The sequence below is a fragment of the Hyperoodon ampullatus genome (genome assembly GCF_949752795.1).
Source record: "Hyperoodon ampullatus genome assembly, chromosome: 7".
NCBI lineage: Eukaryota > Metazoa > Chordata > Mammalia > Artiodactyla > Ziphiidae > Hyperoodon > Hyperoodon ampullatus.
Window position 1 is genome coordinate 101753763 of NC_136920.1, and position 27274 is coordinate 101781036.

The 27274-nt window shown below is 43.1% G+C and overlaps 5 protein-coding genes across 5 annotated transcripts; 3 read left to right on the plus strand and 2 right to left on the minus strand.

Annotated features, from left to right (window-relative positions):
* Positions 1-2523: 2523 nt before the first annotated feature.
* Positions 2524-3813, minus strand: HSPB2 (heat shock protein family B (small) member 2). Its single transcript, XM_079708564.1, has 2 exons — positions 3642-3813; positions 2524-3152 (listed from the first exon to the last, which is right to left on the minus strand). Exons 1-2 carry the CDS (start codon positions 3733-3735, stop codon positions 2701-2703), a joined length of 546 nt encoding a protein of 181 aa, XP_079564690.1. The 5' UTR covers positions 3736-3813; the 3' UTR covers positions 2524-2700.
* Positions 3814-4804: 991 nt separating this feature from the next.
* On the plus strand, positions 4805-8180 carry CRYAB (crystallin alpha B; the record flags this gene model as incomplete). The annotated part of the gene is made up of 3 exons (XM_079708929.1): positions 4805-5005; positions 6180-6302; positions 7849-8180. The coding sequence occupies 3 exons, from the start codon at positions 4805-4807 to the stop codon at positions 8050-8052; spliced, it is 528 nt and encodes a 175-aa protein (XP_079565055.1). The 3' UTR covers positions 8053-8180.
* A 7471-nt stretch (positions 8181-15651) lies between these two features.
* LOC307056297 (TATA-box-binding protein) lies at positions 15652-16602 on the plus strand (the record flags this gene model as incomplete). The annotated part of the gene is made up of 1 exon (XM_079708928.1): positions 15652-16602. The coding sequence occupies one exon, from the start codon at positions 15652-15654 to the stop codon at positions 16600-16602; it is 951 nt and encodes a 316-aa protein (XP_079565054.1).
* Positions 16603-19481: 2879 nt separating this feature from the next.
* On the minus strand, positions 19482-21960 carry CFAP68 (cilia and flagella associated protein 68; the record flags this gene model as incomplete). Its single annotated transcript, XM_079707920.1, has 4 exons — positions 19482-19781; positions 20243-20309; positions 20853-21083; positions 21868-21960. 4 exons carry the CDS (start codon positions 21958-21960, stop codon positions 19612-19614), a joined length of 561 nt encoding a protein of 186 aa, XP_079564046.1. The 3' UTR covers positions 19482-19611.
* Positions 21961-23396: 1436 nt separating this feature from the next.
* FDXACB1 (ferredoxin-fold anticodon binding domain containing 1) lies at positions 23397-27274 on the plus strand (the record flags this gene model as incomplete). The annotated part of the gene is made up of 5 exons (XM_079707660.1): positions 23397-23568; positions 23803-23959; positions 24818-25021; positions 25184-25342; positions 26092-27274. 5 exons carry the CDS (start codon positions 23397-23399, stop codon positions 27272-27274), a joined length of 1875 nt encoding a protein of 624 aa, XP_079563786.1.

Consider the following 27274-nt stretch of genomic DNA (forward strand, 5'->3'; position numbering starts at 1 on the left):
CCTGTATGCCTTGTCTTCAGTGTTCCCACCCCCTCTTTAGTGTCTTGTTCAGATGCCCAGTTATTTGTGTGTCCCTTATGGATGTTCAGGACCCAGCACTCAGCCCTGTACTCCACCGAGAGTACCCTGGACGCTTCATTCCTCCCCATCTTCTTTCCTTATGAAAACTGGAGATAATAAGAGTCACAGCCTTGTAGGATTGTGGTGAAGATTAAATGAGATAATGTATATAAAACTCTAGTCCAGGGCCTGGCACATGGGACCCTCTCAGTAAGTCCTAGCTATTGTTATTATTATTACTTCTTTTTCTCAGCTAATTGTTAGATGGTAAAGCATCTTACTTTATTGTCTGGTGACGGATCATTGCACTAGCCTCTTATTTCATGGCTGTGCTTCTCCCTGGCAATCCATTCTGTACTCTACCATTAACTGTATTCTTTTCATCCTGTTACCCAAACTTCTTAGCTTGGCACCCAAAGCCCTCCACAATCTCGGTCGCTTTCTAGCTACTTTCTCTAATTTAATGAAAAAATTTAAAGAAAAACATGTGAGATTTTTATATGACCAGAAATTCCAAAGGAACCAACACTGTGTTGTGGTAGCCAGAAAATCTGATATACCCAAAGCACCATTAATAGAAGTCTAGAGTGATAAACAACGGTATTGATTATTCCACTGAAGTCTGTACCAGTCAGTCCATGATTGGAATAATAATTTTAGGTTTACATGTTGAATTTCAAGTTACAGTGTCAAGAGGCAGTGTATTGAAGAGAAAGTTGTCTGAGTTATAAGTGGTATGGAAAGTCCTATAAAATATGGTTAAAAGAATTAGGCATGTTCAGTTGGGAAAGGGAAGCTTTTGGAGGACAGGATGGTTACTTTTAAATATTTGAAGGGACTCTCAAGTGAAAGAAGGATTGCATTTATTTTCTGGACATAACCTGAACCAATGGGCAGAAGTTACTGAAATGTAGATTTTGGATCAATGGAAGGAAGAATTTATAACAGATGTGTCCAAAAAGAAAATGAAATGGGCTACCTTATGAAGTTCTAAGCTCTTGGTCACTGAAAATGTCCAGAAGTTGGCTAATAATCTTCAAAGTATTTGAATGGGATGGGGATTTGGACAAAATCAGAGGTTTCAAATTTTTTTCTAGCTAAGGAATGCTTTCTTTTAAATGAAGCTCAGGTAAAAATTCTAACTACGAAACAGATCAAAGTGAAGCTGTTCTGGTTGAAGTCTGAATAGGACCCTTTTACAATTCTTTTTCTTCTCAGCTAGACGTTAAGATTCCTGAGAGTAGACAACAAAGGAGCATAGTTTTAAATTTATATTTACAATGTATAACCTCCATAGTATATTACTTGGGGTTTAATAAATATTTGTTGAATGAGTGAACAAAAGAATACATCAATAGTTATTTCTCTAAGGCATGCTTTAATTTTTAATAGATGGCAATCCTTTAACCAAGAATTGTATTCTTCAAGTGAGGGTTCTTATCCTGGGGTCCACAGATTCCCTAAGAGGGGCATATGAATGGATCTCAAGAGCTGTGTGAACCTATTCAAATTGTATGCCAAATTTCGGAGCATGTGTGTTTTTCTGGTAAGAGGATCTATTGCTTTTGTCAGATTTTTCAAGAGGGTCCATTAAAAAAGTTAAGAATCAACCACTTTAATGGAAGAATTTCAGATGTCCATCACGACCTAGTAAAAGATATATTTGCGGGCAGGGAGGTCTTCTGGACACTCCTCAAAGCATACACATGCATGTTCTCTGGATTACAGAGAGTAATTAAGAGGTCAACCCCCCCACCCCCAGGCTTTCCTGAATACATCATACCCCTAGTATTAAGACTCTACTTCCAAAGGAAGTTTCCCTGGCCATCACCACCATACCAATAACCCTAGCTCCCCTGCATTTAGACTTGGATTGGGTGCAGTGATGCAGCGATTCCTCTCTTTGGGATGTTTCAAGGTTAGAAACAAATGCTTTCTCTCATAGGCAGAGGGTGGGGAGACTTTGTGATTCAGTGACAATGGCAGAGGCTTCCGTGTCTGTGCCCCTGTGTCTGCATACTCAATCCCTCAGAATCAGAGACCATTTACAGTGGACAGACCTTAGTACGGGAAACCAGGGCTTTAGGCAACTCTGCAGCCAAAAGCTGTTTTCCCAACCCCTACCCAAAACAGGCCAGACAGTCTGGAGACCCTTGTTTTTGTGTCTCTAATCACCAGCTCAGACAGTGCCCTCTGGGCTGTTTGGATGGCATATCCCTTTTCCCTCCCAGGATCACTCTCTCTTTTGTTGCATTGTGAGAAAATTATGGCCAGGAATTTGATCTGGAGCCAGTGTCAGCTTCCAGGTGTGATCTCAGCATCCAAGTGTGAGCTCAGGGTGCTATGACATTGGGTACATCTAACTGAGGACCTTTTTGTCTAGCTGTCCTTTTTGTCTCCCTCCCTGCCCATCCCATCCTCCAGGCCACAGAACAGGGAGCAGCACAAACAAGGCCCTGAGATTTGGGTTTATTCAGCTCCACCCAAAACTAAATGAAAACACTGACACGTCCCAAGGGACCAAACCATACATTGTGACCATGCACTTTTCCCTTCCCCCAAGGATGCTGCTACCTCTGGGGTGGTGAGCAGCTAGTCCTATCACCGCGGGAGCTAGAAAGGGTGCTGGGTCCGTGGCACTCAGGGCTCAACACTGGCTGCCTCCTCTTCCTCTGGATCAGGAGGTGCAGGGAGCAGGGAGATGTAGACCTCATTGACCTCTGTGTCCAAATGTCGGCCACCCCGAGGCGCCTCCAGGTTGAGGATGCCATCGTGGGAGAGAGCAGCGCGGACCCGCCAGGGGTCCACATCAGCAGGCAGGACGTAGGTTCGGCAGAACTCTCTGGACACGAAGCCATGGCGGTCCAGGCGCTGGGGGTGCCGGGCAGACACCTCCAGTAGGTTGTCCACAGTCCTCACGGTTACCTCATCGGGGGTAAAGTGGCTCACATCCAGAAACGCCTGGAACTTGCCCTCACTGAGCCGAAGCTCAGAGGCCCCTGCCCTGCTGCCCTGCCCAGCTTGGGCAGCCCGGGGCCGGACATAGTAGCCATGGTAGAGGGTGGGGGTCAGGATCTCTTCTGGCAGGAGGCCTGAGGGGCAGAGAGACAGAAGGCAAGAGGCAGGATGAGGGAGGATGGGGTGGGAAGGAGGGCGACATGAGAGCAGATCAGGAGGTGAGGCCTCGGGAGAGCTGGAGGGGAGTCAGGAGAAGCAGGGAAGGGGAAGGAGGGGTCCCAGTGGCTGGAATGAGGCGGCTGGGGAGAAGAGATTGAGAAAGGGAATGAGCTGGGATGAAGAAGAGCAAACCAAACCGGGTCTGGGTGGTTCGCAGGGGAGGCATCCCGAGGGGAGCAGGGGCAGGTATCAGAGCACAGCGGGCAGCAGTCCGCACCGAGGTCAGTAGGAAGGGAAGCGAGCCCTGCCCGGAGGGGTGTGAGGGGGGAGTCTGGGGTGGGAGACGGCTCGCCCCAGGAGCTCAGTTAAGCCCGGAGTGGGGTGGAGGCCAGTATCATTGGGAGGCCAGCCCAGAATTTCAGCAGGTGGGGGTGGGAGGCAAGAGGGTGGCGTCCGTGCCATACCTTCCCCGAAGCGCTGCTCGCCCAGGCGGCTCGGGTTGGCAAACTCGTACTCGGCGGTGGCCGGGTGGGCATGTGGCACCGAGCGGCCCGACATGGCTGCAGACCCGCCGGCGGCCCCGGCTCGAGGTGCGGCCCCAGCAGGCGCAGCGGCACCCCTCCAGCTGCCGCAGAGCCCCGGTGCACTCGGAGGTGGGGGCGGGGTCTACACCACCCAAAATAGTGCCGAGCCCGGTGGGGGAGGGGCGGGCAGCGCCCGCGTCGAGCGTGTAGCCCGCGGCGCCTGGACCCCCGCCGTCCCCTCCGCTGCACACCCTTCAGCTGTCACGGGCCCCCCCACCCCGGGGAGGACAGCTGGGGGTCCTGGCTGCGGAGCGAGCTGGGGAGGGGAGGCTGGTGCCGGAGGCCCCGGAGAGACCGCGCTGAGACCCTCCCAAAGAGTTTGCACGTTTTCCACGCCCCTCTTCTCCTCCTCAGTGGTAGGCAGCCGGCGCTCGGCTTCATCAAGCTGCCCTGGATTTACCGTTCTGCCAGGCTTGTAAAATGCACGACGCAAACAACTTTCTCCCCTTTCTCTGGGGTGGGGTGAGGGGCCTTCCTGCCTAGATTAAGGTCAGGGTCCTCTCTGAACCCAGGGCGACCCAGGGCACCACGTGGAAACCTGCCGTTGACATGATCACTACTCTCCTTCAGGGACCCACAAAGAGTTAATATCCTGGGGCCCAGCCTAGGAAGATTCCAGTTCCTGCCCAGGCCCAAGATAGTCTCTGGCCGCATTCCCCTGGCATGCTAGGCTGCAGAGGAGGAGGAGGGGCCCACTGCCCACCTGCCTGGGATTCCTGCCTCAGTCCCAGCTCCAGAGCAGGGGGTGGGGGTGGGTGCCACGGGATGCGGACAGAAAGCGAGTAAAACAAGACCAGGACAAGTCACTGGCCAGCTCAGACGTGTTTGTATTTCTCTTTTCTTAGCTCAGTGAGTACTGGGTATGTGTCACACTGCCAAATCCCCAATCACAAGTCTCCGTGAACGGGCAGTGAGCTGGGATAATAAAACCCCTGACATCACCATTCCAGAAGCTTCAGAAGACTGCGTATATAAGGGGCTGGCTGCAGCTGCGGCTGAAGGAGCTGACCAGCCAGCTGAGTCCCCACACTCACCCAGCCACCATGGACATCGCCATCCACCACCCCTGGATCCGCCGCCCCTTCTTTCCTTTCCACTCTCCCAGCCGCCTCTTTGACCAGTTCTTTGGCGAGCACCTGTTGGAGTCTGATCTCTTCCCAGCTTCTACTTCCCTGAGCCCCTTCTACCTTCGGCTGCCTTCGTTTCTGCGGGCACCCAGCTGGATTGACACTGGGCTCTCAGAGGTAAGCCTCCCCTCTGCCAGGACAGGTGAGTTCATTCTGGAGCCTCCTGGAAGCGTCTCCATCCACTGTCCTTTTCCTCCTGGCCTAAATCTGACTAGGTCTAAGGGTCCCAAGTGTCTTAGGCTCTTGTGTGTCCTGCAGTGAAGAAAGATGAGGTCCCTCGTTCCTCTCTTCTCCAGTCACCTGTTTGTATTCGATGCACCTCTGTAGTTCCTCTCTTCCCCTGTCACCTGTTTGTATTCGATGCACCTCTATATCCTATTTATTACATTTTTCCCATGTGTTATGAAGATCATTCTCTGTCCCATCTTCTAAGTAGGATGTCCCTTTCTGGTTTGGTTCATAATGATCTACAGGGAAAGAGCTGCCTTCAGACTCCTTTGCTCACCTCTTCTAATACCTCACACTCCTGGCAAATACTATCATCTCAAGTTCCAGAGCCAGGAGGCAGTCCTACCTCATCCTGAGCTTTTCATCCCAGCTGCATGGAGCTGGAGACAGCAGCCACTATTTTCTTCCTTTCTATTCCCTCTTCTATGATCTTCTGGGTTTCTCAGGGCTGTGACAGGGCTCTGGCCTGGGTCCAAGCCTAATGAGGATAGAAGGTAGATCAAGTTTAGGGACCCCCCTCCACTTGTCCTGAGAGGGTAGGAGAATGGGGCGAACAGATAAGATTGACAGAAGCTGTCACAGATAACACTCTGGTTTAAAAATATTCAAGAGTGAGTAAACAGGAGCCAAGTGGTCAAGGGCTTTGGAAGGACAATCAGAGCTAGCAGAACATTCCAGATTGAGTGGGTGGGAAACTTGGCAGAGACCTGAGTAAGAAGAAGGGGCTTTTGTCTCACAGACAAATGACAAGGCCAGGCACTGGGTCAGAGAAGCAGCAGAAGCCATGCCCAGACCCATCCTTGTGATTTGTCCCCTGGGTGGCCTGTCTTCTTCCCTGTCCCTGTAAATAAAGTTTGGCCTGATGACCAAATGGTGTGCCTTGGGTACCACTGTGGTGGCACCCCTGAACTAGAGAGTCATGTTTATTCAAAAGGGGATTTTTAGCTAAAAAGAGGAGGATAAACTACCTGGAAAGAAAGCAAGTCTGCAGAATGAGACTGTACTAGTGTTGTTCATATTCCTACTACTTTTGTCTTCCCCTCCCCTACCTTGCTATTTCCAGATGCGGCTGGAGAAGGACAGATTCTCTGTCAACCTGGATGTGAAGCACTTCTCCCCAGAGGAACTCAAGGTCAAGGTGCTGGGAGATGTGATTGAGGTGCACGGCAAACATGAAGAGCGCCAGGTACGTAGCTGACTTTCTCTTCTGCTCATTCATCCAGCGCGTACAATATGCCAGAGACTGCCATCAGCCCCTGAGGCTGGCAGCATTCCATTCCTAAGCCATAAGAGTCAAGAACAGGGATAAACCTGTTGTTGTTATGTTGTTGTTGTTTTGGCCAGAGAAGTGATCTTTGTTGTTTGTTTTGATTTGATTGCCTCAGATGGTATAGATGGGGTGTTAACTTCCTGTTTAAGCCGGTGGTTCTCAACCTTGAGCACATTAGAATTGCCAGGGGAATTAAAAAAAAAAAAAAAAATCCCAGGGCTTCCCTGGTGGCGCAGTGGTTGAGAGTCCGCCTGCCGATGCAGGGGACACGGGTTTGTGCCCCGGTCCGGGAAGATCCCACATGCTGCGGAGCAGCTAGGCCTGTGAGCCATGGCCACTGAGCCTGCGCGTCCGGAGCCTGTGAATCATACAAGCAAAACTGAAACAGCTTGAGGACCTCACACTGTACTGTTTGGTGCACAAGTTTCTGAGTTGGGAATTCCCTGGCAGTCCAGTGGCAAGGACTCCCCACTTTCACTGCCTTCGGTAGGAAGCAAATTCATTGAAAAACTCTCCCAGAAAGTAATGAAAAGCTATTCCATTCTTTAGAATTTGGCTAAAGAATTCTGACCCTAACCTTTACACCTGCTGAATCTCAAGCATTTATCCAGACAGGCTCTCAACTCATTTCCACATGGGTCTAGGGTATTAGGAGGTGAGTAGAGCTCTGAAGCTTAGGCAAAGCAAGTAGTTCAGCATTAAGATGGGCTAACGAGAAGTGAATTCCAAAACATCTGAAAGAAAAGTCTCAAATTCAAGGGCCTTCCGAGTGCATGCAGTTAATTAATTATATAAAGCAATCAGATGTCTGACAACCACTACTCCTAAATCAGTGGTCTTCAACCTTGACTAACTGTACATTAGAATCCCCTAGGGAGCTTTGAAAAAATCCTGATTTAACTGACCTGGGATATGCCTGAGCATTGGGATTTTTTTTTTTTTTTTTTTGCGGTACGCGGGCCTCTCACTGTTGTGGCCTCTCCCAGTTTTGCTTGTATGATTCAACTTTAGATCAGAGCCTCCCTGGAGGGAGTCTTTATTGTTGTTGTTGTTGTTATTATTAGGTCTATTGGTCTGGAACCTTCTGGAACATTCCTGAAGAGTCAGGACAATTTCTGGGTTTCCTCAGGGACTCAAATCTTAAAAGCCAGATGATATTCCAAATCCTGTAGGCCCCAAAAACATTGATCTAAACCTCTGGGACATACCCCTGAACATGTCCACGTCTGAGGGTTTAGAGAGCTATGAAGTTTTGGCTGTTCAGACTTCTCAGACTCTCATTGGTAGGAGTGACCACCTAGGCAATTTCATCTTAGTCCAAAACAGAACAGCTATTTAGCTTTCTCTCATGTTGCCATGCATTTGGCCACACCTAAGGGGAAGGACAATGTCTGAGTTCTAGGCAAGTGATGCTATTTCCTGTTCTTATCTCTCTACCTCTTTCCTTATTCTCTTGGATTAGGATGAACACGGCTTCATCTCCCGGGAGTTCCACCGGAAATACCGGATCCCAGCTGATGTGGACCCTCTCACCATTACTTCATCCCTGTCATCTGATGGCATCCTCACTGTGAATGGACCAAGGAAACAGGTCTCCGGCCCTGAGCGCACCATTCCCATCACCCGTGAAGAGAAACCTGCTGTCACTGCAGCCCCCAAGAAGTAGATGCCCTTTCTCTAACTGCATTTTTTAAAACAAGAGAATTTCCCCACCAGTGAATGAAAATCTTGTGACTAGTGCTGAAGCTTATTAATGCTAAGGGCAGGCCCAAATTATTAAGCTAATAAATATCATTCAGCAACAGATAACTGTCTTGTGTTTGAATATTTTGTAATAATCATCACATATGATTTAGGGGACTCCAGGGATATTAGAGTCAGAATGACTGTTTCCAGCATTTACTTATGGGATAAATTTAGCAAGTCACTTAAGCTTTATGGTCTTTAGGTCTTCCATTTATAACAAGGGGTACTGATTTGTACACTAGTTGTAAGGAGTAAATTAAGGAGAAAAAGGAGGTAAAGCCCTTAGCAGAGTTCAAGGAATATTAGTTCCTCTCCTCCCTCTTTGATTTTGGCCCTCAGTTCCAATAACAAATCTGAATGAGGTCTGGATGACAATGCATAAAAGGCCTTAGTGCGTCTCTGAAATTAATCATGTCACCAGGAAGGAGATGCATTGCCTTCAGCTGATTCATAAGGTGGACAGGTGATTATCACAATAGGACAGGTAACTATCGCCAAACAAGCCTCTCAGGTGTAGTCCCTTAATTAGCCAGTAAACACCTATTAAAACTAAGACTGGGAAATATACAATCCATTGACCCACAATTTAAAAAGGTTAACTTTTGTATTTTATTTATTTTTAAATATTTATTTATTTAAGCCACTCTGGGTCTTAGTTGTGGCACGTGGGGTCTTTAGTTGCAGCATGTGGGCTCTTAGTTGTGGCATGCATGTGGGATCTAGTTCCCCAATCAGGATTGGAACCCGGGCCCCCTGCATTGGGAGTGTGGATTTTTACCCACTGGACCACCAGGGAAGTCCCTTATTTTTTTTATTTTTTAAATTTTATTGAAGTATAGTTGACTTATTATACAATGTTGTGTTAATTTCTGCTCTTCAGCAAAGTGACTCAGTTATCCACATGTATATATATTTTTTCATATTCTTTTCCATTATGGTTCATCACAGGATATTGAATATAGTTCCCTGTGCTATATGGTAGAACCTTGTTGTTTATCCATCTTATATATAATAGTTTGTATCTGCTAATCCCAAACTCCCAATCCTTTCCTCCCCCATCCCCCCCACCAGGCAACCACAAGTCTGTTCTCTATGTCTGTGTGTCTGTTTCTGTTTCATAGGTATGTTCATTTGTGTAATATTTTAGTTTAGTTTAGTTTTTGGTTTTTTTTTTTGGCCGCACCACGTGGCATGTAGGATCTTAGTTCCCCGATCAGGGATCAAACTTGCACCCCCTGCATTGGAAGCATGGAGTTTTAACCACTGGACCACCAGGAAAGTCCCTTTTTATTATTTATTTATTGGTGTGTCATATTTTAGATTCCACATATAAGTGATATCATATGGTTTTTGTCTTTAAAAGGTTTAAGAATTACAGTGAATAACAACAGATCAATAAGTGATTATATTATTTAGCTTAAACAAAGACATACTGCTCTACAAAAACACCTCTATTTCACTTTTGTGAGTCTAGACAAACTTCTGATTCAATTAATGAAAAATAGCCCTGGTATAAATGTTTAGAGACAACTCTTATTTTTCCTGCACCCTCTTCCAGCTGATTTCTGATTTCTCACAAGGACTCTTTCCTTCACAAAACCTACAGTTTGGGGATTGGCCACGCTTGGCCATGCTTTTAAAATATGACGTGTGAAACAACTGTCGAAAGCTTTTATGTTGCAGGGGTGTGGAGCTAGGACAATATACATTGCAAATCTATACAGGTTCAAAATGTTTTCTCTTAAAAAACAACTTCCTAATAATCTGAAATGCTGTGATCTAGCCAGAAGTCAGATTTCTCTAAACTTAGAGCCAATTTTTATGGCTGTGTAGCAGACATTGTTGGCTGCCTAAGTAACCTATTTACCACCTTCAGTCTTGCCAACAGCACCCCAGATTGGTTTAGGTATCCACCATATTCTTCCTAGCCATGTGCTTCAGGAAAGTGAAGGGATCCCCCAAGCTCCAGTCAGAATTGGTCTAAATCGATCATGGAAATTCCCTTCCTTCTGTAGGGATTAGTCTTGAAAGGGCTACAACCGAATTATGATAAATGAGACAGGATGGAAATTCGCTATAAATGCTTCTAGAAAGGCTTTTTACCTTTAAAAAGACTTGCCAAAAAAGAGAGAGGGAGGGGGGAAAGAGGGAGAGGGAGAGAGACAGTGAGAAAGAGAGAGACAGAGACAGAGAGAGAGATTGATTTTTTTCTTCCTCTGCATGTTGGAACATGAGAATGTGATACTCAGATTGCTGTAGGCATCTTGAAACCATGAGAGAGCCTCCATTATATACTGATGATGGTTGAGCAAGAAGATGGTAAGACTCTGAGACCTTGATGGGTCATTGAACTGCTTAACTGGTCAACTTTAGAGCTTCCTTACTTCACAATGTCTTATTACATCTCATTTTTGTTTAATCTTTTTTGATGAGGGTTTTATGTTACTGGTATGCAAAAACACCTTAACTGATTGAGGCTGAATTAAGTAGTGTAAAAAACTGAAGAATGCTCTAGAAACCATGTGTCAGCTTTAATCATTTTAGTGAATTACCAGATTTCTCAAGAAGACATAATCTTAATGATTTGATCTTAAATGAATCACACTTTGTCTATTAGAGTATGATATTTATGTTTTTGAAAAATTTGTTCAGAATGTGCTATAGCTATAGCTATTTGTTCACTGCTATTAGTATAGGACTTTTCTAGTCTAGCATATTTGAGGGATTTTTCTTTAGCTTTATAGCTAGCTCTTCCATAATTCTACTTCATTCCCTATGTCTGAATTATGCCAGAAGTTTGTTGAGGCAATTTTAATTAGCATTTATTATGTTTTTTAATATGAGCTAACATTTATTAAGCACTTACTGTTAGGTATGCACTGTGCTAAGAAGTGCTTTACCTTTTTTTAAACTATCATTTTTTTAAAGAATAAATCTGGGAAATGTGTGTAGAGTACATACATATAATTTCAATAAGATGTAACATTTAGAAACCAAATGGATGTTTTGCCTAATGGTTTGGGAATGATACATATTTTCATGATTAGAAAAATCCTATTCTATTTAATACCTCACATTTTATTTGAATATTTCACTGGATTTGATCTTTGCTCTGAAGATTTACAATGACTAGTTTTTTAATGTATATATATTTTAATTAATTAATTTATTTTTTTGACTGCGTTGGGTCTTCGTTGCTGTGCATGGACTTTCTCTAGTTGTGGCGAACGGGGGCTACTCTTCGTTGCGGTGCATAGGCTTCTCATTGCAGTGGCTTCTCTTGTTGCAGAGCACGGGCTCTAGGCATGTGGGCTTCAGCAGTTGTGGCTCGTGGGCTCTAGAGCACAGGCTCAGTAGCTGTGGTGCATGGGCTTAGCTGCTCCGTGGCATGTGGGATCTTCCTGGACCAGGGCTCGAACCAGTGTCCCCTGCATTGGCAGGCGGATTCTTAACCACTGTGCCACCAGGGAAGTCCCTTACAATGACTATTCATTCAACAATTATTTGAGTGCCTACCATGTGCTAGCTACAAAAATAAGACATGCTTTTTTGCCCTAACACAATTAAAAATTGAGCAGAAGAACAGGCAAGTAAAAAGACGTAGATTTCAAGTTTCTATGATGTCCACTCAAAATGTCTGTTATGGGGACACTTAAGAGGCTTACCTACCCTGGACATAGAAGGAATCCTGGAGATGGTTACTCCTGACCAAATTTTTTTAACAGCTTTATTGAGATATCATTCATTGCTATACTATTTACCCATTGAAAGTGTACAATTTAATGGTTTTATTTATATTCACAGAGTTGTACATCCATCACCAAAGTCAATTTTAGGACATATAATTAGCCAAGATGCTAACTTATACCCATTAGTTATCACCCTCCAATGCCCACCCCTCAGCCCTAGGCAACCTCTAGTCTACATTCTGTCTCTATGTATTTGCCTATTTTGGACGTTTAAGTGGAATCATACAATATGTGGCCCTATGTGACTAGCTTCTTACACTTAGCAGAATGTTTTAAAGTATCCGCCATATGGTTGCATGTATCAGTACTTCACTCCTTTCTATTGCCAAATAATATTTCTCTACATGGATCTACTGCCTTTTATTTACCCATTCATCAATTGATGGACATTTGAGTTACTTCCACTTTTTGTCTATTATGAATAATGCTGCTATGAACATTCATGTACTAGTTTTTGTGTGGACATATGTTTTCATTTCTCTTGAGTATATATCTAGGAGTGGAATTGCTGGATTATATGGTAACTTTCCATCTAGCCTTTTGAGGTACTGTCAGACTATTTTCCAAGGCAGCTGCCCATTTTTTTTTAATTAATGTATTTTGTTTTTATTTGTTTTTGGCTGTGTTGGGTCTTTGTTGCTGTGCGCGGGCCTTCTCTAGTTGTGGCCAGTGGGGGCCACTCTTCATTGCGGTGCCCAGGCTTCACTGCAGTGGCTTCTCTTGTTGAGGAGCACGGGCTCTAGGCGTGCGGGCTTCAGTAGTTGTGGCTCGCGGGCTCTAGAGCGCAAGCTCAGCAGCTGTGGCACACGGGCTCAGCTGCTCCACAGCATGTGGGATCTTCCCGGACCAGGGCTCGAACCCAGGTGCCTTGCATTGGCAGGCAGATTCTTAACCACTGCACCACCAGGGAAGCCCAGATGCCCATTTAAAATTCCCACCAGCCGTGTACGAGGGTTCCAACCTCTCAATATCTTCACCAACAGTTATAATTATTTATCTTTTTGGTTATAGCCATCCTAGTGGGTATCTGACTGAATTCTTAATGGTTTATAGGACTTAGCAAGGTTAAGAGGGAAGAAAATGCATCTAGAAGGGGGAACAGCATGAAGTGCCCAGGCAGGTATTGATATTTATGTTTGGTTGGAGCACTAGATATATGAGATGGAATGTGGGAGATGAGGAATAAGAGTCAGAAAGTAGAGAAAACCCTGCTAAGGAGTTTGAAGGCTATAAAAGCCATGAAAGATTTTAACCAAGAGAGTAGCATGATACACTCGGCAGTTTTAGACTTAATCTGGGAGCAATATAGTGATTGATAAATACAGACCAAAATGGAAAATAGAGACATCAACCAAAAGGGTAAGAGCAAGAAATAATGGGAAAGTGGAATATGGCAAAGGCAATAGAGATGTAACAAAGAGGGACATAATCAAGACATAATGTGGAGATAGAATTTATAGGGCTTGGTATCTGTTTTAATGGGAAGGATGACAAAGGGGGATTCAAAATAATTCCTTGCTTTCTGTTTTTGACAATTGTGTGAATTTATTATGCAATATGTAATATTAAAAATAAGAAAGAGTGGTTAAGACACATAAAAGAAAACTATGGAATTCACAAAGATATGAAATATATAAGATTGGCAAATTTGAGACTGAAGATTATGAACTCAGTTGTAGGTATCAGGAAATCACCTCAACCATATATGAAAAACCCACAGCTAACATCATACTCAGTGGTGAAGATTGAAAGCCTTTCCTCTAAGACTAGGATCAAGACAGGGATGTCCACTTTTACCACTTCTATTCAATATATTATTGCAAGTTCTAGCCAGAGCAATTAGGCAAGAAAAAGAAAAGCATCCAAGTTGGAAAGAAACAAGTAAAACTATTTCTATTTACAAAAGACATTATCTTACATATACAAAACCCTAAAGATTTCGCCAAAAATATAAATTAGAACTAATAAACAAGTTCAGCAACATTGCAGGATATAAAACCAACAAACACACAAAAATTAGTTGCATTTCTATACACTAACAATGAATAATCCAAAAAGGAAATTAAGAAAACAATTTCATTTACAATAGCATCAGGAAGAATAAAACATTCGAGGAATAGTCGAGGAATAATCTCGACTAAGGAGGCAAAAAATTTGTACACTAAAAACTATAAGACATTGCTAAAATAAATTAAAGAAGACATAAATGGAAAGACATCTATGTTCACAGATTGGAAAACTTAATACTGTTAAGATATCAATACTAGCTAAAGTGATCTACAGATTCAAAGCAATTCTTATCAAAATTCCAATAATGTTTTTTGCAGAGATAGAAAATCCCACCCTAAAATTCACAGATTTCTCTAGTTGCAGCGAGCTGGGGCTACACTTCATTACGGTGCATAGGCCTCTCATTGTGGTGGCTTCTCTTGTTGTGGAGCACGGGCTCTAGGTGTGCACCTAGAGCTGCATTGGGCCACAGTTGTGGCACACAGGCTCAGCAGTTGTGGCTCATGGGCTTAGTTGCTCCGTGGCATGTGGGATCTTCCTGGGCCAGAGCTTGAACCTGAGTCCCCTGCATTGGCAGGTGGATTCTTAACCACTGCACCACCAGGGGAGTCCCAAAATGGTACATTTTATGTTATGTATATTTTATCACAATAAAAGATATGCTGAATCAGGCTCCTGGACTTCAGACTATACTACAAAGCTACAGTAATCAAGACAGTATGGTACTGGCACAAAAACAGAAATATAGTTCAGTGGAGCAGGATAGAAAGCCCAGAGGTAAACCCATGCACATATGGTCACCTTATCTTTGATAAAGGAGGCAAGAATATACAATAGAGAAAAGACAGCCTCTTCAATAAGTGGTGCTGGGAAAACTGGATGGCTACATGTAAAAGAATGAAATTAGAACACTCCCTAACACCATACACAAAAATAAACTCAAAATGGATTAAAGACCTAAATGTAAGGCCAGGCACTATAAAACTCTTAGAGGAAAACATAGGCAGAACACTCTATGACATACATCACAGCAAGATCCTTTTTGACCCACCTCCTAGAAAAATGGAAAAAAAAAAAAAAAAACAATGGGTCCTAATGAAACTTAAAAGCTTTTGCACAGCAAAGGAAAGCATAAACAACACGAAAAGACAACCCTCAGAATGGGAGAAAATATTTGCAAATGAAGCAACTGACAAAGGATTAATCTCCAAAATTTACAAGCAGCTCATGCAGCTCAATATAAAAAACAAAACAAAACAAAAAACAAAACAAACAACCCAATCCAAAAATGGGCAGAAGACCTAAATAGACATTTCTCCAAAGAAGATATACAGATGGCCAACAAACACATGAAAGAATGCTCAACATCACTAATCATTAGAGAAATGCAAATCAAAACTACAATGAGGTATCACCTCACACCAGTCAGAATGGCCATCATCAAAAAATCTACAAACCAGAAATGCTGGCGGGAACTGGCGGAAGTGACGTTAACAAAGGGAGCCAGGAGTTCTGTAGAGTCAGAAAGGGTCGCCAGTAGCGGGCGCCTCGGCCGTTTGCGGCTTAACTTCGTTTTCGCCGACCGGTAGTTGTCTCAGCAGTGACTCCAGCAGCATCACTGTTTCTTGGTGTGCATGAAGATAACCCAGAGAGTTGAGGAAGTCGTTAAGAGTGTGCTGGGGATGCTCTAGGAAAAGACTGAATGCTGAGGTGATTCCCAGTCCAAAGGTTTTTGATTTGCCAAAAAGAAAGTGAACCTCATGGATCAGAACAACAGCCTCCCACCTTATGCCCAGGGCCTGGCCTCCCCTCAGGGTGCCATGACTCCTGGAATCCCTATCTTTAGTCCGATGATGCCATATGGCACAGGACTGACTCCGCAGCCTATTCAGAGCACCAACAGTCTGTCTATTTTGGAAGAACAGCAAAGGCAGCAGCAGCAACAACAGCAGCAACAGCAGCAGCAGCAGCAGCAGCAGGCGGCAGTGGCAGCCGTTCAGCAGTCGACCTCCCAGCAGGCAACCCAGGGGGCCTCCGGCCAGACACCACAGCTTTTCCACTCACAGACTCTTACGACCGCACCCTTGCCGGGCACCACTCCCCTGTATCCCTCCCCCATGACTCCCATGACCCCCATTACCCCTGCCATGCCAGCCTCGGAGAGCTCTGGGATTGTGCCGCAGCTGCAAAATATTGTATCCACAGCGAATCTTGGCTGTAAACTTGACCTAAAGACCATTGCACTTCGTGCCCGGAATGCTGAATATAATCCCAAGCGGTTTGCTGCTGTAATCATGAGAATAAGAGAGCCCCGGACCACTGCACTGATATTCAGTTCTGGGAAGATGGTGTGCACAGGAGCCAAGAGTGAAGAACAGTCCAGACTAGCAGCAAGAAAATATGCCAGGGTTGTACAGAAGTTGGGTTTTCCAGCTAAATTCTTGGACTTCAAGATTCAGAACATGGTGGGGAGCTGTGACGTGAAGTTCCCTATAAGGTTAGAAGGCCTTGTGCTTACCCACCAACAGTTCAGTAGTTATGAGCCAGAGTTATTTCCTGGTTTAATCTACAGAATGATCAAACCGAGAATTGTTCTCCTTATTTTTGTTTCTGGAAAAGTTGTATTGACAGGTGCTAAAGTCAGAGCAGAAATTTATGAAGCCTTTGAGAACATCTACCCTATTCTAAAGGATTTCAGGAAGACAACATAATGGCTGTCATGTACTCCTGCCTCCCCCACCCACTTGTTTTATTAAAACAAATCAGTTCTGGTACAATTAGTGGTGTTGTGGACGGCCCCATGTGATGAGAGGATGGATGTCTGGTTGTGGGTTGCAGCACGAGGTGAAGCTCTCCTGCATGTGTACCCCATAGGGATGCCAGGGAGGGGGTATTATTTCTGCACAGAGAACACCGAAGTGTTACTGTAAGTTGCTCGAACTGTGCTGCTATTTGGGCAGCGCTGCCCGTTTATTTATATTTAGATTTTAAACACTTACTGTTGTTGACAAGTTGGTTTAAGGGACAAAACTTTTAAAGCCACCTCAACAATCCATTGGACTTTGTTTAATTTCTTCCCCATAAACCACAGTTTTTATATTTCTACCAGAAAAGTAAAAATCTTTTTTAAAAGTGTTGTTTTCTAATTTGTAACTCCTATGGGTTATTTTTGTGCCACATTCCGCCTTTTCAGTATTGCAGGACAGAATAGAAATGTATTAATGAAAACAAATGGCTGTACATATTTTTCTTCCTTCAGAGTACTCTGTACAATAAATGCTGTTTATAAAAGTGAAAAAAAAAAAGAAATGCTGGAGAGGGTGTGGAGAAAAGGGAACCCTCTTGCACTGTCGGTGGGAATGTAAATTGATATAGCCACTATGGAGAACAGTATGGAGGTTCCTTAAAAAACTAAAAATAGAACTACCATACGACCCAGCAATCCCACTACTGGGCATATACCCTGAGAAAACCATAATTCAAAAAGAGGCATGTACCACAATGTTCGTTGCAGCTCTATTTACAATAGCCAGGACATGGAAGCAACCTAAGTGTCCATTGACAGATGAATGGATAAAGAAGATGTGGCCCATACATACAGTGGAATATTACTCAGTCATAAAAAGAAACGAAATTGAGTTACTTGTAGGGAGGTGAATGGACATACAGTGTGTCATACAGAGTGAAGTAAGTCAGAAAGAGAAAAACAAATACTGTATGCTAACACATATATATATGGAATCTAAAAAAAAAAAAGGTTCTGAAGAACCTAGGGGCAGGACAGGAATAAGGATGCAGATGTAGAGAATGGACTTGAGGATATGGGGAGGGGGAAGGGTAAGCTGGGCTGAAGTGAGAGAGTGGCATGGACGTATATACACTACCACATGTAAAATAGATAGCTAGTGGGAAGCAGCCGCATAGCACAGGGAGATCAGCTTGGTGCTTTTTGACCACCTAGAGGGGTGGAATAGGGAGGGTGGGAGGGAGACGCAAGAGGGAGGAGATATGGGGATAGATGTATATGTATAACTGATTCAGTTCGATATAAAGTAGAAACTAACACACCATTGTAAAGCAATTATACTCCAATAAAGATGTTAAAAAATATGCTGGATACCTAGGGTATAGGACAGATATATAACATATAAACTTAAAACATGTGCCTATAAAATATTCATATTGCAGGAACACACACCAATGAATTATTAGTATTAATAAGAGACAACACAAATTCTAAAGTTGATCTGACAATACAATGCAATTTCCATCAATATCCTAACAGTATCTTTTTGTGGAACTTGACAAGCTGATCCTAAAATTTATATTGAAATGCAAAGGGTCAAAAATAGCTAAGACCCTCTTGAAGAAAAACAAGGTAAAATGATTTGATCTACTGGATATTAAGACTTATACAATTATCATAATTAAGATAGTGAGGTAATTAAGCCATTGTAGCTAAGATGGGATTTTAAAAAATGACAAATAGGCCAATGGAATGTAAGAGAGCCCAGAAACAGTTCCAAGTATACACAGTTAGTTGATTTGTAATAAAAATGGCTTTGAAGTGCAGTGAAGAAGGTATGGTCTTTTTAATAACTAATATGGGGACAACTGGATAGCCATACAGAAAAAAAATAAAACTCTGTCAGTACCTAACATCATATATAACATAAATTCCATATTTATACCCATGACATAAAATAATGAAGGTTTGGGAGGTAATATATGGGAGATATCTCCCAAATATTATATTGTTACCTTAAACAGGAGAGCAAAAAGATTGGAAAATACTGATGTTTAGTCATGTTAAGACTATTGTCTCCCAGTGTTCACCAACCCTAAACTATTCACAACCTTTTCTCAATCGCTGCCAGTTCCCCACAAGGAAAGACCCATCTTAAAGCAGCGGAGTCATCCCAAATTCCTAAAAATACCCTACCCTAACATTACCCTTTTCAATCATTAACAAGACTGTGTAAAGTTGAGGTTCTTCCTTGCCAAAGACTTCATAAATAACTCAGTTTTGTTTGATCAACTTTTCTTCGGTGACTTTTGTGGGGGAGTAAAAAATGGACAATCCTTATCTTTTTTAGATATAAACTGAAATATTTATAGATGAAATAATATAATTTCTGAGAAAAATTTAAAAATCGAGAAAGTAGATAGGGATAGATAAGATTGGTAATAACCATTGTTGAAGGTGGGTAATGGTACATGGGAGTTCTTTATACTATTCTGTCTACTTTTGTATGTTTTAAATCTTCTATAATAATAAAAAGTTATTTTTCTTTTTCTAGTCCTTAAGAGGGGATATATTTATTAAGGTCACAGTAAATGTAAACTCTCTGACCATGACTACCAGGCTCACATCCAGAAAGCATCTAGCCAAATGTGTTCTAAGTCATGATGGATTCTGCAGTTCCGCCCCTGATGGAAGGAGGGAAAAGCAGAGTGGCTGTAGATTTGAGAGAAATAATTCTTTTTAATGCCTTCCTACAACACCCGTAATGTAGACCTAAGAGTAGAAATAATTAACTTAAATTTGACATTTAAATTTTGGTTTAAAAAAAAAAAAAGGAATACAGAATATTTTTTGTGCTTTATTTATTCAGAGAGTGAAATTGTGCTACAGTCAGCTAAATTCTTAGTTGTTCTTAGAATGTGCTCCTTCCTACATTCTACACTGGAAAAATGAAACTTCTTATTCTTTCTTAGAATCATGGATTCTGAAATTGGCAGTTATTAGGATTCCACACACACACAGAGTGATGCTCAATTTGAGGCTCTGAATAGCTACTCATGTAAGTTGACTTTTCTTTGCATTTGTATGGAGGAGGAACCAGCTCAGGTTGATGTCCTGGGAACCAGTGAGGCTCTCGCTCATACCCTGAGGGAAGAGAAAAGAGAAGGAGTCTTAGTAACCAATCTCATTCTTATTTCTGAGGGAATAGACAGTGAGGGTATAGACAGTGAATCCTGTCAAAATTGAGAAAACGGAGAAATCATTCACTCATCCATTCACTTATTCATTCATTCAATTTACTTTTATTTGTGTTCCTTCTATGTTCCAAGCACTGAGTTAGGTCCTGAGAATATAAGAATTAAAAAGAATAGTCCAGGGCTTCCCTGGTGGCGCAGTGGTTGAGAGTCCGCCTGCCGATGCAGGGGACACGGGTTCGTGCCCTGGTCCGGGAAGATCCCACATGCTGCGGAGCGGCTAGGCCTGTGAGCCATGGCTGCTGAGCCTGCGTGTCCGGAGCCTGTGCTCCGCAACGAGAGAGGCCACAACAGTGAGAGGCCCGTGTACCGCAAAAAAAAAAAAAAAAAAAAAAAGAATAGGCCACCTACTATGGGTTGAAAGTGGTATTTTGTTGTTGTAGCTTGTATCATATGTCGTTTCAAAATAGTGTCCAAACTGCAAAGAAAAAGTAGTAGATTAAAAATACAGGAGTCTATAACCAATAATGGGAAATACAGGACACAATGACATGAATTCTAACAGGCTGTGTCATATTTTAGATTGACTATAAGTCTATATGTCATTAGCCTATATCCTACTAATGTTCACATCCTTTGTTGGTTTGTCTATTTAGGAGATTTAAGGGCAAGATGCAGATAAACAACAAGTCTAGGTAGGCAGGGACCAGGGAAGAAGCTACCCTGAGTCAGAAAACATTATATATATATATATAATTTCTGTAGATTGATGAAGTCCAAAGAGAAGCAAGAGAAAAAGCATGCTACCCATTCTTTCATTACCTTACAATAATATGATGGTCAACTTGATAGTAAAGTGGGATAGGCATTCCAGCTGAGGACTGTTGCCCTTTCCCAACCACTCAATGAACAGAAGTCTGAGAGATCGCAGCATTGGAAGTTATCAGATTCCTGCCTCTCAAATTGCCATTGGTATTTCCTTTTCTAACAGAAGGAAACAAAGAAGAGAAAGTTCAATTACCTGGGAAGGCAAGGGTTTGGGCTGCACGATATTCTTTAGGTCATATCTTTCCTGGTTCCAGTTGCCCATGAGGGTACGGTTTGAATAGGCATCTTCATTAGTGGTACATCTCCATCCATACTGGAAAAACTTGGACATATCATCCCAATCTGTCCACACTTCAGCATGGCCATCTGCATTAATGAGGCTGCCACAGTGTGGGTTCGTAAGGAAAGAGGTGAGGAACTGTCTCTGGGAAAAGGCAGGAATAGAAAAGCTTGTTGCACAAACCAGAGAGGAGGAAAGGCATCCCTATCTCTTCCTTCGCCAAGCATAACATAACACCTTCTATCAATCTAGGCTTTCCTCCCAGTTTGTTGTGGTTCAGTTTCTTTCTCTCCAAGTTCATGAATCCTTTGACCTGCCCTCTCAATCAGCAGTCGTAGGTGACTATATAGATTAAATGTCCCCCCCACAAAAGACAGGAGAACTTCAGTACCCCCAATACTATATGGAGAACTAGAAAATGTTCTGGTAATTTTGAGATGTAGGAATTTAAGGACTAAGAGTATTGCTATCATCAAAGAGGACAGGAAGAAATGAGACTTGGATAACTAGATAATATAATAAATGATCAATAAATGATAGTTTCCTTCCTTCTGGGCCCAGATCAAATGTCACTTCTCAGGATGTGGCATTCCCTTTTCATGATGCCTTCCCTCAAGTTAACTTCTCTTTCACTTGTCTCACACAGAACTTTATATTCACATCTTTATATATTTATAACTTTATACCATATGTTAGAGTTCTTCAAGGAAATGTGGAATCTCCTACAATGATCCCTTGAGGACAGGATCTGTGTCTTTTTCATTACCATATCCTCTCCTTCTGTCTACCCTCCTAATCAATAGTACTTTGCACATACCAGATGACCGATGTCTGAATTTCAATTTTTTATAAGTAATCAGAAGCCTAACCATGTTTACTTTTGGTTAAAAGATGAGTCTGGTCCCTTGGCTTAGGAGCAAGACAATACCTTCCCTGAAGCTGAGTCATTTGAAGTTGAGGAGCTTGTGTTGTTTGAAGATTTTATAGTAGAGTGACAGAAAACCTTGCTCTGCCGTTCCATGTTCTTTAAAGGAAGAGATGTTACCAAACCTGGCCCTCCCAGTTCTCCAAGCAAAGAAAGAATATAGATCACCCAGATCACCAGATGGCCATGAGTTGGGAGTCACCACCCACCCACCTTTCCACAGGTAGCGACAAAGCCAACACTGTAGGTTTAAAGGTAACTGCTCTCACACCATGTGCCTTTGTGAAGAAAGATGCACACACTGATGTCAACAAACAGCATGATGACTAAAGAGTAGCTGGTCCTACAAAGTCCAACAGACCAAGTACTCAGACTGCAAACCAAGATGACACCGTCCCTGGGGCTGTAAGGACAGACATCACCACCCACTCAGTGGTCCAAGCCTGAAACCTGGGGCTTATCTTAGACTCTGATTTCTCTTTCAACTCCCTACATCCATTCTCAATCACTAGGTCTTGTTGATTTTTGAATCAGTCCACTACCCTCCATCTCCATTGCCAAGTTCCAATTCAGATCACTATCAGCCTTAGTTTCCATTACTGCAGTAGCCTTCTCTCTGACCTCCTTGCCATCAGCCTTTTTCTCCTCCTATCGTTTCTCCATAGGAAAGCAGAATTTTTGAAAATGAAAATCGAACTGTGTCATCTTCCTATTTAAAATCTTTCACTGGCTGGCCACTGTTTTCAGAGGTTCAAGGTTGTTAAAATGTCTATATGACCTGGTCCCTGCTTAACTTTTCTGTCTCATCTGTTACCCACTCTCCCTCCAAGTACATTTCAGCCAAACTCAGCTGTTGTGTTTTTCCATCATGTTTTTGCATATATTGTTCCTTCTGCCTCTTCACTCTTCTTGACTCAGGTAAGGTGTACTTTCCTCCCTTTAGCTTTCAATCCAGGTGCACTTCATCCAGGGAATCTTTCCACTTCACCCCCAAACTTGGTAAGGTTCCCCTCTGTGTGCTCCCACAGCACCCTGAATTACTCCATTCATAGCACTGCATCCCACTAAATCAGAATTGCCTCTTTTGCTGTGCATCCTCCACGGATGAGATGAAGGCTGTTAGAAAATCCTCTGTGTCAGGATGCAGGACACAGCCCAACCTCTTCTTGACCTCAGCCCGGCCCTGCTTCCTTCACTCATAACTCGTCTCACCTTCGACCTGTCCCTCGGCACTAGTGACTGCTTGTGACCTCATGTAGGTGTGACGAAGTCGCTCATGGTTCAAAGGCATCTATTTTAACACTTCCGATAGGGTGAGGGAGTGAGGTGACGGGGTGGTCGGTGTATTGCTTTTGCACTCACGGCTATCTTCCTCCTCGGATGTTGCTGCACCAGACTGTGAAGACAACCGGGCGCTCTGGAGCGTCATCAACCAGCGACGGGTGAAGAGGTGGGGCCGCAAGAAACCGGCGAAGGAAGTGACGTAAAAAAGGAGCGCCTCCGAGAACGCGAGCTGGGAGTACGTTGAGGCCATGGCCCCTCGGCGCCTCCTGTTGGTTGGGGAGGGGAATTTCTCCTTCGCCGCCGCTCTGAGCGAGACCCTGGATCCGAGCACCAGTATAACTGCCACCTGCCTCCAGCGCCCGGCCGACTTGGCCCGGGATCCGCTGGCCCGGGAGAATCTGCAGCGCCTGCGCGAGCGAGGTAGCGAGGCCCACCCCTCCGTGAAGCCCCGCCCAGCTGTGGCACCGTCCAAAGTGGAAAGGGTGGGCACGTGGGGATTCAAGGAATCTGGGCGTTGCTCTTGGTCTTTACATGGACATTTACAGAGAGCCTGCTGTGTGCCTAGACCTGGGTTGTTTTTCACGGTTCAGGTTAGGGAGGGGTTTTCTCTCGTTCCAGGTCTTAAGACATCCTTCTGTCTATATTTCGTTCCAGGTACCGAGGTACGCTTTGGTGTGGACTGCACCCAGCTGGTAGATGCCTTTGAACTGCAAGACAGAGAGTTTGATCGAATTTATTTTAACTTTCCGCACTGTGGACGCAAAGCTGGAGTAGCTAAGAACAGGGAACTGCTTGCCAAGTTTTTCCAGAGGTGAGCACTCAGAAGTGAAATGTTTAAGATGTACATTACATTGTTACTGCACTCAAACATGTTAGTCTGGGAAATATGGCATACCAGAGAATATAATGCTCCAAAGGAACCCACAATCTAGTTGGAAAGGCAGACATTTAACCCTAAATGCTAAATAAAAGTACTAATAATGTACTGTTGGGCCGGCAAAGGGAGGATCATCTATTTTTGATAATACAAAATGATGGTAGTATAGTCTAATTTAGGAGCCAGACTGCCTGCATTCAAATCCCCACCCACCACTTAATAGTTTTGTGATTTTTGTGATTAAGTTTACTTGATCCTTACTTTTGCTTCCTCATCCATAAACTGAAGATGTTAACAGTAACTACCTCATAAAATTATTGGGAACGTAAAACAGTGCTTTATACTATTATACAATAACACATGATACTAATGGAGGTCTCTTTTGCTCATAGTTGTCATGAAACTTTTCACAGAGGCCGTATTTTAAGTTAACAGGCAGGAGGGGAGTGAAAAGAATAACTTTCTAAGTGGGGAAGAACAGCCTGATCGCTGAATCACATATAGGAACTTTACAGACATTGACTTTTCAATGAGATATAGATGAACAATACAAAAACAACGTTGGATAACTCTGTTGTCAGCCACTAGTATCAGTTATGAGTTGAACATTGAATTTAAATTCTTGTTTACTTCCAGCTACTTTTTTTGCATGTTTGAAGTCTAATAGACCTTTGCAAATAGATATGATTGGATTTTAACTATTTCACAGCCAAACCATATATATACAGCTAACTCCTATGGTAACTTCTACTTGTTTCTGATAAACGGCTAGTGTTTCCCTATCTCCGTTAGCTGTGCAGATGTTCTTGCAGAGGAAGGAGAAGTCCATGTGGCATTGTGTAGAGGACAAGGTGGGACTCCTGCTGATAAGCCCATGAGAGAATGGCACAACAGTTGGCAAGTGGTTGCTATGGCAGCTCTGGGGGGATTCATTTTAAGTGATGTGCATCCCTTCAGCTGTGAGGCTGTGCCAGGGTACAAGTGCACTGGATATAGGTAAGTAATAACAGAGTTCTAAGCCTTTTCCACCTCTCTCACTAATGATAAAAAAAAATCTCAGAGACATACTTTTTCCTTGTCTATTTCTTGATTCAGTCTCTAGAAGTACTTGCTTTCTTTAATAATGACAGTCTTAATAATTGCTGTCTATTTTGCCAGGAGTCAAGATAAGTCCTTTCATGTAGAAGGTGCTTTGAACCATATCTTCACCCGGAGCTTACCCTATGAAGGTTTGCAACCAAGAATTTCCAGGATCAAACTGGGTGACCACTGGTTTTCTTTTCTAGAACCAGAAGTACTTGTAGGAAAACTGCACAGGTAACCTGATTTTACCAGAAATCACTTCTATCTCTAGTTGTATCCTGATTGGCTTGATAATCAGGCAACCATACATTGAATGGATGCCACATTAATTGTTAATGATGTCATGCTGTGAATACTTGTCAGTCTGGCCTGTACAAGCCTCTTTAGAATTAAAAATTGTCATATTTTCTGCAAATATCATATGATATCACTTATATGTGGAATCTAAAAAAAGGGTGCAAATGAACTTATCAACAAAACAGAAATAGAGTTACAGATGTAGAAAACAAACTTATGGTTACCAGGGGATAAGATGGGGTGATAAATTGGGAGATTGGGATTGACATATCCACACTACTATATAAAATAGATAACTAATAAGGACCTACTGTATAGCACAAGGAACTCTACTCAATACTCTGTAATGGCCTATATGGGAAAAGAACCTAAAAAAGAGTGGATATATGTATATGTATAACTGATTCACTTTGCTGTACACCTGAAACTAATACAACATTTTAAATCAACTATACTCTAATAAAATTTTTTTAAAAAATTGTCATATTTTCTGGTATATTGTAGGCTGTCAGAGTTCTGAAACACATGATATCTCTCTTTATGGTAGATGATTTCTTTGTTTCCTTTCCGGATCAACTTAAGGATCATTCTTTTCTATACAGCTATTTGTGCTTTTAATTCTAGCTACGTTATAATTATTAATAATTTTAAGTTTAAAAAGTTTATTTTTGTGTGTGTTTAAACAGGGGTTTCCTAGAAGCACCTTCATATCATCCTATCAAAACCATAAATGAGAAACTCATTGCCGAATTGGGGAAAGCTTTCCCTCTAAAAAGGCTGAAGTGTTCTTCCCCTTTGCTGCCACAGGGAGACACCAGTCTTCTCACTTCCTGCCACTGTGACATCCTATCATCTGCCTTTTGGATTAGTCTCCGTGAAGATAACTCAAATTTTGAGTCCCTGACTGGTGGGACAACACAAGACATGGAGGACTTTCTAGTGTCATTTTCAGAACTCAGCCTTCCCAAGAACCCTAGAAGAGACAGTAAGGAAGAAGCTCAGGAAGGAACGTATGGCCAGGCCAAGGTCTGCCTTAGACCTTCTCTTCTAGTTCATGTTCAGGCTCTAATCCAAGCACCAGACTTCCTCCCAGGTTCTCTGTACATCCTCAGTGGACCTGTCTTTCAGAAGTGCCGCATCTCACCTTTCACAATGCCAGCATTTCATGAGACTTTGTTTATCCTTGGATTTAATAAAAATCTGAAGGATGGCTGTCTTCAGTCACTACTGGATCATCTGAAGGGCATTCTAGATAGCCTTCTGACCCAGACATTGCTCAAGGGCTCTAAGCTGGGCAGTTCAGTGGAATTTGTCTTTCAACCACCTGGGGAAGATTATATGATTACTGTGAAGTCTCAAAATTTTGGCCCAGATTGTGTTAAGGATTTGATTATTGGGTCTGTTACCACATCTGCTACAAGCATCATACACAAAGACCAGTGTTTTGTGTGTGTGTCTATGAACTTGGACCTATTAGCCATGCTTGTCTGGGGTATCTCTGATTGGAGGATGTTGTGGACCTTTGATAATCGTTTCCTGAAGAATTTTGCCCCTGGGAAAATAGAACCCTTTAAAAGCTATTCCCTATATCCTCCATACTATGTGCATGATATTAGTTTTTGGTTAGATACAAAGAAAAGATTTGATGAAGTAGAGTTTCACACTGTGGCCCGAGCAGTGTCACAGGACACTGTCATATCCATACAATTCCTTAGTCGTTTTCAGCATCCAAAGACGGAACAGGTCAGCCTCTGCTATAGATTGACCTACCAGACCTGTGACAAGGCCCTCACCCAGCAGCAGGTAGCATCAATGCAGTCCCAGCTAAGGAAGGAGATTCAACAACGACTACATGTGACACCTCGGTAG

Excerpts from the sequence above, each read along its gene's own strand:
- HSPB2 (XM_079708564.1), bottom strand. The coding sequence starts at position 3,735 with ATGTCGGGCCGCTCGGTGCCACATGCCCACCCGGCCACCGCCGAGTAC. Across the intron at positions 3,153-3,641 it reads CGAGCAGCGCTTCGGGGAAG|GCCTCCTGCCAGAAGAGATC; the intron begins GTATGGCACGGA and ends TCTGCCCCTCAG.